The following is a 16854-nucleotide window of genomic DNA, read 5'->3' on the forward strand; positions in this document are numbered from 1 at the left end:
GCCCAGGCTGTCCCCCACTGTGCTCCCTCCTCAGCACGAACACTTAACAGCCTTTGTTTCCTCCAAGGCTCAGCTCCCACCTGCAGGAAGCCTTTCTCAGTCTTCCCAACTGTTAGTGCCTCCTCACCACCTAAGTTACTTTGTATTTCTTTACCTGTCTAGGGGTCCCCCCACCCCTACCCCTAAGCTCCTTGACAGCATGGATAGGTACGGCTCTATTAGTCTCTCCCTCCTTCATTCCCCAAACTGTGCCTAGCACAAGAGTTCTCTCATTGTAGGTGCTTGACAAATGCTTGTAGATTGAATAAATGAATGACCTTTCACGCTGCAGGAGATCCTGTCTGCTTGCTGGGCTTTCGACCTGCAAGAGAGACCCAGCTTTCCCCTCCTAATGGAAATGATGGAAAAACTGCCCAAACTGAACCGGCGCCTCTCTCACCCAGGCCACTTCTGGAAATCGGCTGAGTAAGTATCCCCCAGAGCCCGTCTGCCATCCCTCTGGAGGCCCCAGGGCCTCTGCCTCGGGTGCCGTGCCCCCCTTCTCCTGCATCCTCTGTTCTGAAGTTCCCCAGGCCTGAACAAGCTCATGCAGGCCTACCCTGATCCCCTGCTGGCCCAAAGTGACAGTAAGGGCCATTGAGGGAGGGGGGATCACTTCTATGGCAAGGAAGCTTTGGGGAAGGGGATTGGGCTCCAGTAAATAGTGAGCATCCTTCCCTCAATCAGTTTCCAGTCCTCACCTATAGGAAGGGAAGGGGAGAGGAAAGAAGTCAGGTTGGGACCCCAGGGGTGGCCCCTGGGACTGAACCATCTCCTTCCACCAAGGCGTGGGCTCTTGTAAATTCTAAAGGTCAGTGAGAAATGAGAAAGCATCATTAACAACCCCACCCCCCAATTATCTTTATACACAGATAGGATTTTTCAAAGACGGGTGTGTCTGCACAGTGACTACATGTGTCTAGGCACAGCCAGACCTCTGGGATCTTCACATTTCCCCCACCTTCCCCTCAGGACAGTCCTGGGAGAGGTGTAGGGCAGGTGTGAAGCTTTCCATCCCATCTCATGGGTGGAGAATCTCACATGTATGTACACACACACACACACATACACACACACAGATTTTTCTAACTGCATATATGTGGTATGTTATAATATGTCTGTGAACACACACATAACATTTATACACATGTGCATGCATGCATGGACATGTGTATCCACATGTACACATACACATGCATATCACTTACACGAAATATCCCAAAAGTCTTAGGGCAGTTCAAAGCTATTAAAACCTAAAAAATCATTAAAGTTCACACCTGCTCTCTGACTTGTGGGACATCCCATAGCCTTCAGACACACAGATTCCATGCCAAGTTTAGAGCTAGAACAGATCTTAAAGATCAGTTAGTCCAACCCCTCCTTTTAGAGATGGGGAAACTGAGGCCAAGAGAAGTCATCGGACTGGAAAAGGCCCTTCATGGTTGTCTCTTTACTTCTGGCCTCATTTTAGGCTGGAGGCTCTCTGAGGGCCAGGGGCGGCTCCAAACATTTTTATTATTATTATTATTATTATTATTAGGCCTTTGGGTTCCCACCACCTAGCATAGAGAAGTGAGAGGCCAAGTCACTTGTCCAGGGTCACACCCCCAAAAGGTGTCAGAGAGGAGACTAGAACCCAGTATTTTTCCTGGGTTGCTGACTCTGAGGCCAGCACCGTCTACTACCCCACACTGTGTGTGACATAGAAGGTAGGTCCTAAAGATGGGCTGAATATACAGACAAGGAAACTTTAAGGGAGGGAGGGAGGGAGGGAGGGAGGGAGGGAGAGAGAGAGAGAGAGAGAGAGAGAGAGAGAGAGAGAGAGAGAGAGAGAGAGAGAGAGAGAGAGAGAAAGAGGCAAGAGAAAGGAGAGAGAAACAGGGAGAAAAGGAGAGAGACAGGGAGAGCGAGAAGGAGGAGGAGAGAGAAGCAAAGAGACAGAGAGAGAAGGAGGGGAGATAGGAGAGAAAGAAGAGAGACAGAGAGGAGAGATAGAAAAGGAGAGAAAGAAAAAAGAGAAAGGAGAGAAGGAGGAAGAGAGGAGAGAGACAGAGAGAAGGAGAGAAAGGAGAGACAGAGGAGAGAAAGAAGCAGAGAGAGACAGAGAGAGGAGGGGGAGAGAGAGAGGACAGAGAGAAAGGAGAGAGAAGGAGGAAGAGAGAGGAGAGAGAGAAGGAGAGAAGGAAAGAGAAAGGAGAGAGAAACAGAGAAGAGAAAGAGGAAAGAGAAAGCAGAGACAGAGACAGACAGACATGCACACATGCACGCGCGCGCATACACACACATCCAAATAAAATATCTAGCTGCCACAGAATAGGTCCCTAACTTGGTCTTCCTCAGTAATGCATCTATTGGCCAATAGCACAAGCATTTACTTCCTTACCCGCCCCCTCCCCCCCCCACACACATTTCAGGCCACGGACTTAGAATACAATGTTTCCAAATGCATCCATCTCAAAAGCTGTCTGGTGTGATTGGTTGGAATGTAGATTACATTTTGGGACATTTCCTTTTGTCAAAAATATATTGGCTGGGGCAGCTAGATGGCGCAGTGGTTAAAGCACCGGCCCTGGACTCAGGAGTACCTGAGTTCAAATCCGGCCTCAGACACTTGACATTTACTAGCTGTGTGACCGTGGGCAAGTCACTTAACCCCCTTTGCCTAAAAAAAAAGACAAAAAAAAAAAATATATATATATATATATTGGCATTCCTGGGACAGCAACACTCATGGATAAAATGGCGGCCCATAGTGAGCTGCTGGTGCCAAGGAGTATGGCTCCACCCAGCCCTAGAGCTGCATTTCTGCAGTGTCCCTCTGGGGCCTGTCCACATCCAGCTTTGGAAAGGGATGAAGTCAAACCTCTGATTTTGGGTCTAGTTGGAGGGAAGATCAATCTGGCTTAGGAAAGTCTTCACTTTGAGACCTCAGATTTAGATCTGGAAGGGAACTTGGGGGCATCCTTCAGTCTGTGCCCCTCATATTACAGATGGGGGAGGCAACCTTCTCAGTGTGGAACCTCCATCCCCTAATACAGATTGGCAACTCCTGACTGAGACACCAGACCAAAGGTATCTCTGAGACCACAAACACTTCATTTGGCCTCTTGGGCCTCAGTTTCCTTCTTTGAGATTGTACCAGATGGCCTCCCCAGTCCCTTTGAGCTCTAGATCTAAGATCCTCTGACCTCTGAGGTCCCTCCACCTCTGTGGAATCACCTTCTGTGACTCTGGGATGTAGCCGCACAGGTCCATCAAAAGAGACCCTAAATTTTAGAGACCTCTCAAATTTTAAAAAATGTATTGTTAAGGGGGCAACTAGGTGGCACAGTGGATAGAGCACTGGCCCTGGATTCAGGAGGACCCGAGTTCAAATCTGGCCTCAGACACTTGACATTTACTAGCTATGTGACCTTGGGTAAGTCACTTAACCCTCATTGCCCCACCCCAAAAATGTATTGTTAAAAATTCTTTTGGGGCAACTAGGTGGCACAGTGGATAGAGCACTGGCCCTGGAGTCAGGAGGACCTGAGTTCAAATCCGGCCTCAGACACTTAACACTTACTAGCTGTGTGACCCTGGGCAAGTCACTTAACCCCAATTGCCTCACCCCCCCCAATTTTTTTTTCTTTTACATGGGATTGGGAAATATTTAATGAAATATATAAAAATAATTATGTCATTAAAAAGAAGGGGGATGTTTTCACAGCCCAGGGACACAAATGCCAATATATTTACCCCTGGTTGATCACCAGCACCTTTCTGCTCATGATTCCTGCTTTCCCGAGCTCAGCTTCTAATTTTCATTTTTTCTCTTCTCTTTTCCATCGGTGTCTGTCCTGGGGTGTATTTCTCCTCAAAACTGGCTTGTCACACCTCCTCTTTCTCTGCCACTCCATTTTTTATCGTGTCTTCCTTCACCCTGTTCTCATCTCCACCCTCCGTCCTGTTGGCTTCTGACTGTCCTGGATGGCATACCACACTTCTCCAAACGTCAATATGGCGGCTCGGCTTGGCTTGGCCCCAGACGCTGGCGGAATCGCTACTCCAAAGGGCGCTTCTACCACCCAGAATTTAAGGGGACCTTCCGGCCCCTCTTGGAGGAATAGCGTGTGTCCTGTTGGGGCCTGTTCCTCACCATTGTGCTGATATGCCCATCATCCGTCCTGCATCCCTCCCTCCACTTTTCTTCTCTAGCTCCTGTCTCATGTTTTCATTTTTGACTCCCATGCAACAAAGTGGGTTTTTCTTAAAAGGTGAACTGGCAAGTTGAGGGATTGATGCTTTCTTATTTCTCCATGAATCATCCAGTCCCTCAAATGGAAAAGAAGATAAGTGAGTTTGGCCTAAGCTACCTCCATGTGTACCTGGTCTTCCCATTGACTGAGACCCCCAAAGTTGGAGATCCTTAGCATATCCTCCCTCTCCCCGAACACAGAAGTTAATTATCATTTCATCGGCTAAGGGGGAAGGGCGATGTAGAATGATTGACAAAGGGCCAGACTTGGAATCAGGAAGACCTGAGTACAAGTCCTGAATCTGACACACACTGACTGACTAGATCACTGAGTTAACATATGTAAAGTCCTTTGCAGACCAGAAAGCGCCGTATAAATGTTAGTGATTGTGATTATAATTCTAATTTTGTGACTCTGGGTAAGTCACTTACACTCTCTGCTCCAGGTAAATTAAGTTACTGAGGAGTTGCTGGTCTGCATCAGTGAAGGGAGTTTCCACAATGGGAATTCCCCAAGGCAATGAAATCACAGGCCTAGGTAGGGAGCATTTCCTGCCTTCCATTTTTTCTCTGCTATCTTTCCACTCTGGGTGAATGCCCCTTAGGAGACCAAAGGAAACTTGACAGTGAGTGGCCAACAGAAGTGATAAGTCCTTTTAGGTCCCCTCAGGGAGGTTTACTAGGGTATGGTCCAGTCAATAAGCATTTATTAAGCACCTACTAGGTACCAGTCTGGCCTAAGACTTCACAACATCCTAGACAAGTTAACCACTGAAAGACACAGCCTCTTCTGTGGGGCACAAGACCACCCCAGAGAGGGTGTTGCTTGTGTTTTTGTGCCTCACAAATAAAAGGGCTCCCCTCACCCTCAGGCACCTTTCCCCTTCAGCTTTGGCAATGGTTGGAAGCATCCCCATTACTGATTCATCATTAAAGTTCCCCTCTGGTACTTTTCTCTGGGCCCTGGGTTTTATTTCTGCCTTTGTGGGAGCCTTGCATCCTTCTGCCTCCAGAAGATCCTCTCTGCCTGGACTGGCTTCCCTTTCACCCCGAATTCCTTTGCCTAATAAGTCCCTGCTCTACCCACATACATTGGGCTTTGTCTCTCCTGTTGGCTTTGACCTCATCCATCAAGGTTTGGGGATGGGGGCGGGGAAGGGGCGGGGCAGAGGTGCCAATAATGTCTAATTTCCTTTGGGGATGATTGCTTAGTCTGATTTTTTGGGGGGAGATTTTGGAAACCTTACCTAATTATTTACATCCCTTCTTCAAAATGAAGGGACAGTCCTAAAAGGCAAATGCCATGCTCTTTCATTGTCAATCAGTCAACAAATATTAATAAGCAGCAGCAGCAAGCATTTATCAAGCACCTATTGTTTACCAGACACTGTGCTTTAAAAAAAAGCAAAAATATACCCCCATCCTCAAGGATCTTACAATCTAAGTGTGTCCCAGACATTGGAGATACAAAGTCAAAGAGTGTTGCTTGAAATAGATGAGCCAGAACCTGGCTGGGGCTTGGAAATCTTGACCATGACATAGAATTGTACCATCATGACCCTTTTGTTTTGAACAGGATTTGTCCCATAATCATGCCAGAGCATCTCGTAGTCAGTTCCAGGACTGAACCCAAAACAATGAATCCCCATCTCTTCCCCCAAAGTTCTTTATGTCATTAAGTGCAAAAGCCTTAACTAGGGTGGGGTGCCTGGGGTTCTGACCCAGAAGGTCAAATTTTAGAGGGTGCTAACAAGCACATGTAGCACTTCTCTAGGTGAAATGTTTGAGTTTAGCAACCCAAGTGGGCACCTTCCTCCCCTAATCTATGGTCCTAGGCTATCTGTGGATACAACCACGTGATTAATAGTTAGCATTTTTGTAGTGCTCCAAGATTGGCAACGCACCTTATATAGGTTTCTGTCATTTGCTCCTCCAAATTAACATGGGAGGAAGGCACATTTAAGATATCTCCAGGGCCCATGGGATCATCCAGCATCATAGATGTGGGGCTGGCAGGGGACCTCAGAGGTGATCATGTCCAGCCCCCCTCATTTTCTAGATGAGTAAATTGAGAATGAGAGAGTTTAAGTGGCTTGTCCTCTAGTTAGGAAGTGTCAGAGGCAGGATTTGAACCCAAGTCCTCTGACTTCAGGTCTAGAAGTCTCTTCTACCTGTTGAATCCCCTAGGGATTCTGAGTATTGGGATAAGTATGGTTTTGTGGTTAAAGATAGGCCAGGAACTGAGGGAGAATCCATAGGAGGCCATGAGAGCATTTGCTTGGGGACAGGGGTCCCTATTCAGAGCCAGGCGGTGGTGGCAGGTGGAGGAGGCCCACCTAGTAGTTCTTCACCCTGACAATACGGGGGCAGAGCCCTGGCTCTGGAGTCAGGGGGCCTGGGACCGAATCCTGCCTCTGACATGAACCATCTATGGGACCTTAGGCGGGTCATATTCCTTCCTCAATTTCCTCATCTGTAAAATGTGGGGGTTGGCCCACAAGGGGACTTTGGAGGCCCTTTCCAGCCCTAGACTTAGAATCCTGCGAACTTGTGACATGGTCAGGGCCCTGCCAACAGAGTGGCCGCCCCCCCCCTCCGTCTTTCTCTGCCCAAGTCCCAGGGACCGTAGCTCCCATTTCTATCGTGTTTCTCTCTGGTAAAACCCATCTGTTTACAACATCAGAGCAGGTGGCTTCCCCATCCGGATAGATGATGGGACAGAGGCCCAGGCATGTTAATTAACTCAGCCAAGGTCCCACCGCTAGGAAATCGTGCCAACAGGAAAAATCTACAGAGCATGTCAGGGCTTCCAGACTGCTTCACCTGCACTGGATTCTTCCTATATCCCCGGGAGGAAGGGGCTGTTATTATCCCCACTTTACAGATGGCTCAGGGAGGATGAGAGACTAGCCCAGGGCCACACAGCTAGGTTCAGTAAGAGAAGACCAAGTTTTGGTAAAATTCTTTACCAGGTCAAGGTTTGGCACATCTTATTTGTGCAAATACTGAGCTTACCCTGTCCCATATGCTGGGTAAGTCGCTTTTCTAGTAAACAAAATTATTTCTAAATTCCCTTCTAATCTGTTTAATCAATAACATGATATCCCAAACTTCATGGCACACCCAGTGGAATTTAGGGCCTACTAGAGTATAGGGCATAACTTTTTTTTTTTTTTTTGCGGGGCAATGGGGGTTAAGTGACTTGCCCAGGGTCACACAGCTAGTAAGTGTCAAGTGTCTGAGGCTGGATTTGAACTCAGATTCTCCTGAATCCAGGGGTGCTTTATCCACTGTGTCACCTAGCTGCCCCCACTGCGCCACCTAGCCACTTCCTAGGGCATAACTTTTGAGAAGCTCTGGACCAGCTAGACTCAGAGGTCTAGCCCCACAATTGACGATCCTTTGATCCACTGAGTCAGACACGATCTCAAAGGGCATCATCTAGCCTCTTGACTCTTTAAATCTGGAGAAGAAAGAGCTGATGGGTGGGCTATGATGTTTTTACATCTACTTTAATAGGTCAACATTAAAAAGGTTTGTTTGATGGTTTAGTGGTTATCCCTGTTGAGTTTCCCTAGATCAGTTGATATTCGCTTCTCCACCCTTCATTCTGAGAATATTTGGGGCGGGGGTAGGGTTGGAGGTTTTTTTGTGTCTTCAGGCTGTGTAGAAACAATACTACCCACTTTCATTTCAACAAATATTTAACAAGGGCTTAGGACTATGTCAGGTGCTAAGGGATAAAGAGACAAAAACAACCATTCCCTGTCCTCCAGGAGGCTACAATCCAGCGGGGGAAATAACATATACAGTAGGTGGTCACTGGCAGCCGCAGTAGGTCACCCCACTTCCCCAGATCCAGAGCGTGCCCCTTGCCCTAGCCATCATCATTCCTAGGGCCTCAGGCAGATCCCAAGCTAACATTTCTCTAATGCTTGCTCCCACTGTTTTTCACTGATTGCTAACTCTCCAATGGTGTGTGTCTGTGTATATTTGTCGATTTTGTCTGTTTCCTTTTCTAGGTTGTAGCTCCTGGCACTGCCTTGCATGCCTCCTCGGCTTTTTTCCCCTCTCTCCTAATCGGCTTCTCAACTCAAACAGTTGCCTCTACTGACTAAAATGCAAACCTGGATTCTTTGCATTAACCATGGGGGATGTAACCTCCGCCTCGCCGAATCCTTTCCTCTGAAAGTATTTTTATATATATAAAAAATCCTTCCCTTTTTGTTACGATTTTTGTTGTTATTTGGGGTTTATTTTTTTTGCTTGTATAACACACTCGTTTTGGGGAAATAACTCCTTCACTAAGTGTTGGATGTGGCCGCCTGTGTTTATTCCCCACCAAAGCACTTTGATCAGCTTTGAAAACCCCCGCCTGGAGGTAACTTCTGGGTTTCAGGCAGTTCTTTCTCACTGTTCCCATCAGCCCCAGGCAGAGAAGCCTGGAGCCCATGTTGTAGGGGTGAGGGATGTTTGGCATCGAGTCCATTGAGTCATCCTATAAGCAGCATCACGAGGCTAAGGCTTGAGCCAGAGCCTATAAAGAAATCAGGGAAAGGTTTGCAAGCCCTTTCACCCCAGGATGTAGTGGGAAGAGTGTATGACTTGGAGGCAGAGGGTTCAAATCCCACCTCTGCCACTGACTACCAGAGTGACCTCGGGCAGAGCCCCTGACCCACCTGGGCCTCCAAGGTTCCCTTAAATCAGGGGCTCTTACCCTTCTTTGGGCCCCAGGCCCCTTGGGCAGCTGTCTGGTGCAGCCCCTGGACCCCTTCTCAGAGTCAGGTTTTTTAAATGCCTAAAATAAAATGCAGAGGATTGCAAGGGAAACCAGCTCTGTTGAAATACAGTGATGAGAATTTCTAAAAGAACAAACTCACAGACTCCAGCCTTCAATCCATGGTCCTGTGATCAGGAGGACCCAGCCTGAAATGTCCATGGAAGAAAATTTCCTCTAGATGCTGTTTCTGTTCCTGCTCTCACAGCCTGGATGGATGGGAGGCTGTCACAAGGGCTACCCTAAAGTTTGCATGCCTGGCTAGCATGGGCTTTCCTCACATCCCCCGGGGCTTCTCCTAGCACTGTGGGGACCCCAGTTAATGCAAACCCCATTTAATACAGTAAAGCTAGAGGGGGTGTTTTGCAGTGGCAAATATTGCATGAGGAGTCTGAGGTCCTGAGTTCGAGTCCTTCTCAATTCTTAACTCCCCGTGTGACCTTGAGGAAGTCACTTCTCTCTCTGAGTCTCAGTTACCTCATCTGTCAAAATGAAAGGGATAGGAGAGAGGATCCCAGACATCCCTTCTGACCCCAAATTTATCCCGTGTAACCCTGGCACAGACCCAGGATTGCCGAGTGCCATGAATTGGCACCACAGGAATTCTCTGATGGGAGGTAGTACTTCTGCAGCCACCTTGCTCTTGAGGCTTGGTTTACTTGTTAATCTTGGAAAGTCAGTTAAAAAAAACCAAGAGCATTTTTTTCTAAATAGTTGCCTGGGTGCCTTTTGTTTTTACATCTCGATCTTTCCCAGCTCTGCCTCACTTCCTCCTTACCCTGAAAAGTCAGCCCTCTATTATAAAAACAACAACAAAAAAGGACAATTAAGCCAAGCCAAGCTCAGTGACTGTGTATGCCACATTCTGTGCCCACAGCCCCCCCCCCCCCACCTCTCCAACCAAATGGAGATGGGAAAGACTTTAATTTTATGACTTGAAAAAGGATCCTTGCTCTCAGTCCACTTGAGTGGCTCTCCACTTAACAGTTGGGGCTCCTTTGGTGCTTTGGATCCTTCAGTTATTGTGAACTTCCTTTTATGGGTAAAGATCCTAAGGAAGATACTTCCCTCTCTGAGTCTCAGTTACCTCATTGGTCAAAGTGAAAGGAATAGGAGAGAAGAGGGAACTCACCTAAATCACCAACGTGAGATTTGAACCTGGGTTTTCTTGACTGCTAGGCTTCCTCTGCTTACCAGATGGGGGCTTCACACCTGGGGCAGCCCATGTTAGGATTCTTCTTGTCATGAGACTCAGTCCTTCACTCCACCTCCTCACCCCTCCTCTCCCCCGTTTTCTAGTCTACCCAGACCAATGCCCAGGAAAGCAAAATGGCGGCTTGCCTTCCGTCTCTTGCAAAGGCAAGTAAGTGGTAGTAGGATGCCCTGGCCTTGTTACTGGTGAAATCCTTGTTACCCTTTTGTCAGATGCCTGGGCTCTTTGTTGGACCCTGGGGACTCCCCCCCCCACTGCCCCCCCACACACACCTGTTTGAAGGTTTAGGGACTCCAGCAGAATGCCACAATGGGGCTAAACCATGTGTTTCTCTTCCTTTTTTCAGCATTAACAGTAGCAAAGTTGTGTCCCGGTTTGAAAGGTTTGGCATGGGCATCCCGGAGTCCAGTAATCCAAAGATTTAGCCTGGTGTGCAATGTTTCTCACTGCTGTTGATTTATATTTTATTTTATTTTTTGTTTTGTGGGTTTGTTGTTCTCCTCCTTTATTCTCTGTTCCCCCACCCCCATCCCCAACAACAACAACAACAACAAGAAGAAAATGAAGAAGAACTCAACTCTGCAAACCATCAGCCACTTCTTAAGACTCTCCCAGCAGAGCCAGCCAGGAGCCTGCCCACCACCATCATAACAGACTCTTTGCACACACATATATTTGTCTCCTGAATGTAGAGCTGCACATAGTGTGTATGTGTATATATGGACACACACACACGATCAGATATATGTATATATTCACAACATGCATAGTATGCATGTGTGTACATACATATACAGGCACATATATGATTCTCTAGGTACATATATGTGCGTGTATAAATCCAGACAGACAATAAGTTTACATGTAAGTTTTCTGTTGAATGAACTTGGTTTTTAGTGGGGTTTTTTTGTTGTTGTTGTTTTTTGCTAGGTAATAATAAAGGTGACCCAAGGGGTCTACAGCCTGGATGTTTGGTTGGCCTGAATGGTGGTGTTGGGGGGAAGGGATCCTTCTCTTAGGAAGGTGAATCTCAGAAATCCATCAGACTACCCATGATAGGAAGGGCTGTGCTGAGGGTAGCCAAGGTGGGGACCCAGCTAACCAAGACTGGATTCCTTGGAAGGAGAGGGAGGGAATGTCTTCCCCTCCCCCCTTCCCTGAAGTCTTCCAGCAAAGTTTGCTGGCTGCCTCCTTGTCGGGTACGTTATACAGGGGACCCCTTTCTGTCATGGTTTGGTGAACAAGATGGCCTCTGGAGTCCCTTCTGGCTCAGACATTCTGGGGCTCCAATTGGACCCCGATTTTACTCTGACCACTTGCTGCCTTCCATGAATCAGTGAAAAATGACCCTTAATAGGGGAGGTCCTTGAGACCTATAGGATAGCGTAATTCAGAGGAAAATCTGGTATCTGACTCCAGAGGACCTGGGTTCAAATCCCACTTCTGATGTAACCCAGCTGTGTGACCATGGGCAAGTAATTTTCTCTAAGCCTCCATGTTCTTACCTGTAAAATGAGGGGGTTGGGCTAGCTGACCTCTTAGGTTCCCTCTGGCTCTGAGACTAGCCATGTGAAATGTGGGCCGGTTGTTTCTCCTCTCCAGGACTCAGTTTCCCCATCTGTAAAAGGAGGGGGTTTCACTAGAGGTAGTCCCTTCCAGCTCAAAGCTATGATCTCCCAATCTTTTCCTCTGCTGGCTAAGATATAAGAGGTGGTTTCCTATTCTGGGGACTCCATGATCAGCACCAAGTTGGGAGAGGATGCCCATTCGGGTTTTTCCCACCCTCTTCCCCAGGAAGGTCACCCTGGACTAGAGGGTAAGCAGGGTATAGAACTCTGCTGCTGCTGCTGCTGCTGCCTCCACAGTGGGTGTCTGCAGTTGTCTCCTGGGAGCTTTCAGGAAGGAGTAGAGTGACGTGAAGCTGGTCTCCAGGAAGTGGGGGATAGACCCAAAGTGAGCACTTGAGGCCCCTGGCCTGGGTGAGGCCAAAGGTAAATGGTTGAGATGAGGAATAAGCAGGGAGTGAGAAGCACAGTAAACTCCCATCTATACCTTCCCCCATCCCCCAGCACAACCTCAGTAGCCACTTTTTGCCTTTCCTGGTTGTCTGATGCTCTCTTCAATCAATTACTAGTAATTATTAAGCACTACTGTATACCAGGCACTAAGAATGAATGTACAGTACAAAGAATGAAATAATCCCTACTCATGAGGAACTTATGTTCTGGTGGGGAGACAACTACCTCTTGGCAGGAGCTTTTTTATTCCTTCAGCAAGCATTTATTAAGCACCTACTATGTGCCTGTCACCATTGTGCTAGACCCTGGAAATAGAAAAACCCAAATAACTCCCTGCCCTTCAGAAGCTTACACTCTGCCAGATATCAGCTGTATATTTGGGAACACTGTCCCACAGTCCTCAATTGGCCATTGCCATGGGTGCCTTTCCACTGAGAATGGCTGAGTCCTTTTATATGGTGTGAGATGTGTAGATGGGTGAGTCTGCCCCACAGAGGGGGTGTTGCAGAGAATCTCAGAGGAGAGGGGAAATCTATCCATGAACCCCACCCAGGTCAAGAACTCCTGCTCTAATCCTACCCTCTAGTTCTGATGAGGAAGTGATAGAGAGGTGAATGACTCGCCCAGGGTCACACAGCTAGTATCTAAAGTGTGCTTTCAACTCTAGTCCTCTGAGTCCAGTCCTTACACATGTGGATTGGACTCAGTTCTTGGGTTCATATTATAGACACAACCAACACTGGCAGTTTGTCCCCATCCTCCCCAAAAATGGGCCTTGGAAAATGATGGCTGATCCAGTAGAGGTCATTAGGCCTGGAGAAAGAAGATAAGTTGAGCCAGAGAAGGCCTGGCTCAAAAGACCTTGGGAGGCCCAACCTTTCAGCCCTGCCCAGAACTTGACTAGGCCCAGCATCCTTAGCAGTGCCTTTCTTTATTGCTACTGAGAGTGCCCTGGGAGCGGTGTAGTGGTCAAGCTCCCGCATCCTCATCCCGGTCCCTTTGGCAGTTGGGGTCTTCCCCAAGGGATGGGGGGAGAGGGTGGTAATTACTCCTCCTGCCCACCCCCCTCCCTTAGTCTTCATCTTCACCACCTGCTGATAAGGCTGGCCACTCACTCTGGTTCTCACCTCAAAGTCGGCAAGCCGACCTGAAGGACCACCCCCTCCCCCACTCTAAAGAAGGTACAAGGTCCTTGAACTCATTCTTGTAGGTGACATGCCATCAAACACCATCCCTTGGCCCCCCTTCCAAGCAGGAGATTCACAGTCTTTCAGGCCCTGGGCTCCCACTTCTCTGCTAAAGGAGGAAGCCCCTCTGGAGAGGGGGGAGGAGGTGAGAAATCACCCCCCCCTTCCAACAGCTCTTTTGATAGCCACACCTTGCAGTTCCCAGAGCCCGGGGCGGGGGTGGGGTGGGGTGGGGGGGTGAATGCTGAGGCCAGATCGCAGGAGTCCAAGGCCCTGCTGATCTCCGCTTCTCAGCTCGACCCCCTCTCCATCCACCCTGGCCAGACAAGTTCCTTCTGAACACTCAGCTCCATTTGCCTCACATCTTAGTGTCAGCATCATATGATGCCGGAGCCAAAAAGAGATCCCAGAAGCCATCGAGTCCTTGTTTAAAGTGACTGAAGCCAAAGCCCAGGGACAGGAAAGGATTGCTGATGGGCTAATGGGGACCCCCAGGGGCAGAGCCTCTTCTTTCTGTTACACCTAGATCAGTGTCCTTGTGTGTGCATGCCTGTGCCCCTGGGTGTGTCTGGTTCCATTGGGACTTTCCAGGCTGGGCCCGCACCTTCCCTGTTTAAGGAATAGGGTTTCCCCCAGACCTCCAGGGCCCTGAGTATTGGCTCTCTTCAGCCTGATAACTCACAGACCACTCCTGGTTTTCTGCCTTTCAAGCATCTTCTGCCCCGAGACCGTGGGTTTTGTGTCTCCCGTTGACCAGATAGAGCAAAGGAAGGCTAGAGTACTATAGTAGTCTGGGTGTTGGAGGGGATAGAGAGCCAGGCCTGGAATGAGATCTGGGTTCGAATCTTAACCTTTTGTTTCAAGTCCCTCTTTAAAGATAGCCTAGTCATCGAGCATTTATTAGGTACCTACTATGGGCCAGGGACAGTGCTAAGTGCTGGGGCGGGGCGGGGGGGGGGTACAAAGAACAGTATTGCAGCCCATACTGTCTATGTGACCCGAGCAAATCACATCCACCCCCCTCCACAATTCTCTAAGAGCAGGTGTCATTCTGCATAGCAGGAAGAATTTCCTCCCTAGGAGTCCCCTATGCCAGTGAAATCATACCGTCTAAAAGAAGCGGGAGAAAGCATACATTTACTTAAATACAATAAGTATATAATTAACCACTTGGTGGGGTAGGTGAGAGCCTGAGTCAAGGTCAGGGCTTGCTGACTGGGCTCAAGGGAATAGAAGAGATGCCCTTAGGATTCCCTCCCAGGTGGGTGGGATGATCTCCCAGCATGAAAACGTACAGACAGTATTGCCTTGACAGTTCAGAGGAGCCCTTAGGTACTGAGTGACTCCATTCCTTTGTCAGAGAAGGGTTAACTCCCTTTTCTAATTCGCTTCCTTTATATTAGACTAGGAAGGAGCTAGCAAGCACCCAAACTTCCCTCCTCTCCTTTACTTGATTGTGTTTTGTGGGGGTGGGGTAGGGACGAGGAGGAGAGTTCTGTTTTTAAAGGTGAGGAAATCACCTGAAACATTTCTCCCACTTTGGCCTTTTTGTTCATCTTTACAGGTGACTGTGAAATGAAACGTAGCTGAATTGCTTGCATGTGGCTTTCCCTAGTTTTGTTTATGCGATATATTGGAAAGATAATGAATACTGTAAATTATTGGCAACTGTCTGAGGAGAAAACCCCGGAGTCCTTCATGGGCTGAAAAGACCACTGATTAGAACCCTGCTTGGAACTGGTCCTTACCCACTTTTTAAAAAAAATTAAGGCCCAGGGGCAGCTAGATGGCGCAGTGGCAAATAACTGGCCCTGGATTCAGGAGGACGTGAGTTCAAATCCGGCCTCAGACTCTTGACACTTACTAGCTGTGTGACCCTGGGCAAGTCACTTAACCCTCATTGCCCTGCACAAACAAAACAAACAAGGCCCAAATCCAAACTTTGTTTGAGATAGGAAGCAAACCTTAAGGCCTTAGAAATCATTTCCTAATTCCAGGCAAAGCCACCCAGCCCCGGGGGACCCCTTCACCCTCCCTCCTGACGCTGGCTGGCCATCTATTTTCTTGGATGTCCAACTTGGTATTTTGAACTCTACTAGGTTCTAGTTTCCATTTAGAATGGCAGGCGTGGACTGGATTTCTCAGTGGCCATTCCTTAAATATGCATGAGGCAGTGGAGTCTTTGGCATTTATAATGTTTCTGATGATACTTAAAGATGTGCTTAGCTCTCTTAGCCTGTATTTTTGTTTGGGGTTTTTACTAATTTTGGGGGGCACATAAATGTGAAACTGGTATGGGAGAGAGGAGGGGCTGGTGTAATACTGCTACATCCTCTGAGATTTCACCTTGTGTGTGTAAACAGTCTCATAGGGTTAAAAAATGAACTTGTTTTCTTTTTAAATGTAATGTAAAATTTGTACAGCAAAAATTTTTATATTTTCTATCAACTGAGTTTGTCTTCCACAGATGCTATTAATTTAATTAAAATGGTTGGTGTTATTAACAAGTGTGTTGTATTAGTCATGTTACTGTCAGGAGTAGCCTCAGTGCCAATGGAATTCTGATCACTTGGAGAGCTTTTCAGTGAATAAAATCGATGTGCTCCATCAAAACATGACTTTTCGGAGTCTGTGTAAGTTTTTGCTTCATTGCAGCAAGGACCAGTGAAGATGAATATAGACTATGTGTGACTCTCCCTGGCATGGGTGAGAGAATGAAGAAGGAGACATTCCAATTAAGTTATCTGTCAGTCGTAACATGAACACTTTGGGGCCAAGGGAGGACACAAAGTAAAAAAAAACAACACTATACTACAAAACAGTATTCACTAAATCTAATAGGTACTGGTTGAAAAAAATAGAAAAGTTGATTAGTGGAGTGGATTAGTTATGCAAAAACCCAGAAGCAATCAAATATTATAAGAAAGTGTTCAATAGACCCAAGCATACCAACTACTGGGATAAGGACTCACTGATAAACAAACAGTGGTGGAAAACTTGACAGGCCAGCATCTCACACCATATACCACAATAAGGTGTAAATCAATTCATAATTCAGATTTTAAAAGTTAGATCATAAATAGATAGAGGAGAAGGGAAGAAGATACATGGCTGTATAGGAGAAGAGTTCTTGACCCAACAAAGAAAAGAGGATCACAGAAGATAAAATGGAACTTTTTTCATAAAATTGAAAAGTTTTTGCACAAACATCAGCAATGCAATGAGACCAGGAAGTAAAACCAGTTAAGTGGGAAGAAAATCTTTGTGGCAAATTTCTCTGATAGAGATCTGATATCCAAAGATAGAGTAGTTTAGTTGTTTCAGTCATGTCTGACTCTTGGTGACCCCACATTTGGGGTTTTCTTGGCAAAGATAATGGAGAG

The 16854-nt window shown here is 47.3% G+C and overlaps 1 protein-coding gene across 8 annotated transcripts in view; it reads left to right on the plus strand.

The window, feature by feature from the left end:
* Positions 1-16089, plus strand: part of KSR1 (kinase suppressor of ras 1) — a 224777-nt gene extending 208688 nt beyond the window's left edge. For 2 of the 8 annotated variants that reach the window (XM_044002776.1, XM_044002774.1), the window contains 2 exons: positions 332-465; positions 10613-16089. In XM_044002776.1, coding sequence (XP_043858711.1) covers positions 332-465; positions 10613-10691 — 213 coding nt within the window. In that variant the 3' untranslated portion in view covers positions 10692-16089. Of the gene's footprint in view, positions 1-331; positions 466-4066; positions 5251-8298 lie in introns of those variants that run through there. The other 6 variants (XM_044002775.1, XM_044002773.1, XM_044002779.1 and 3 more) reach the window with 4 other exon arrangements.
* The last annotated feature ends 765 nt before the right edge of the window (positions 16090-16854 follow it).

Source organism: Dromiciops gliroides, chromosome 4, assembly GCF_019393635.1.
Source record: "Dromiciops gliroides isolate mDroGli1 chromosome 4, mDroGli1.pri, whole genome shotgun sequence".
In the NCBI taxonomy this organism is placed as follows: Eukaryota; Metazoa; Chordata; class Mammalia; order Microbiotheria; family Microbiotheriidae; genus Dromiciops; species Dromiciops gliroides.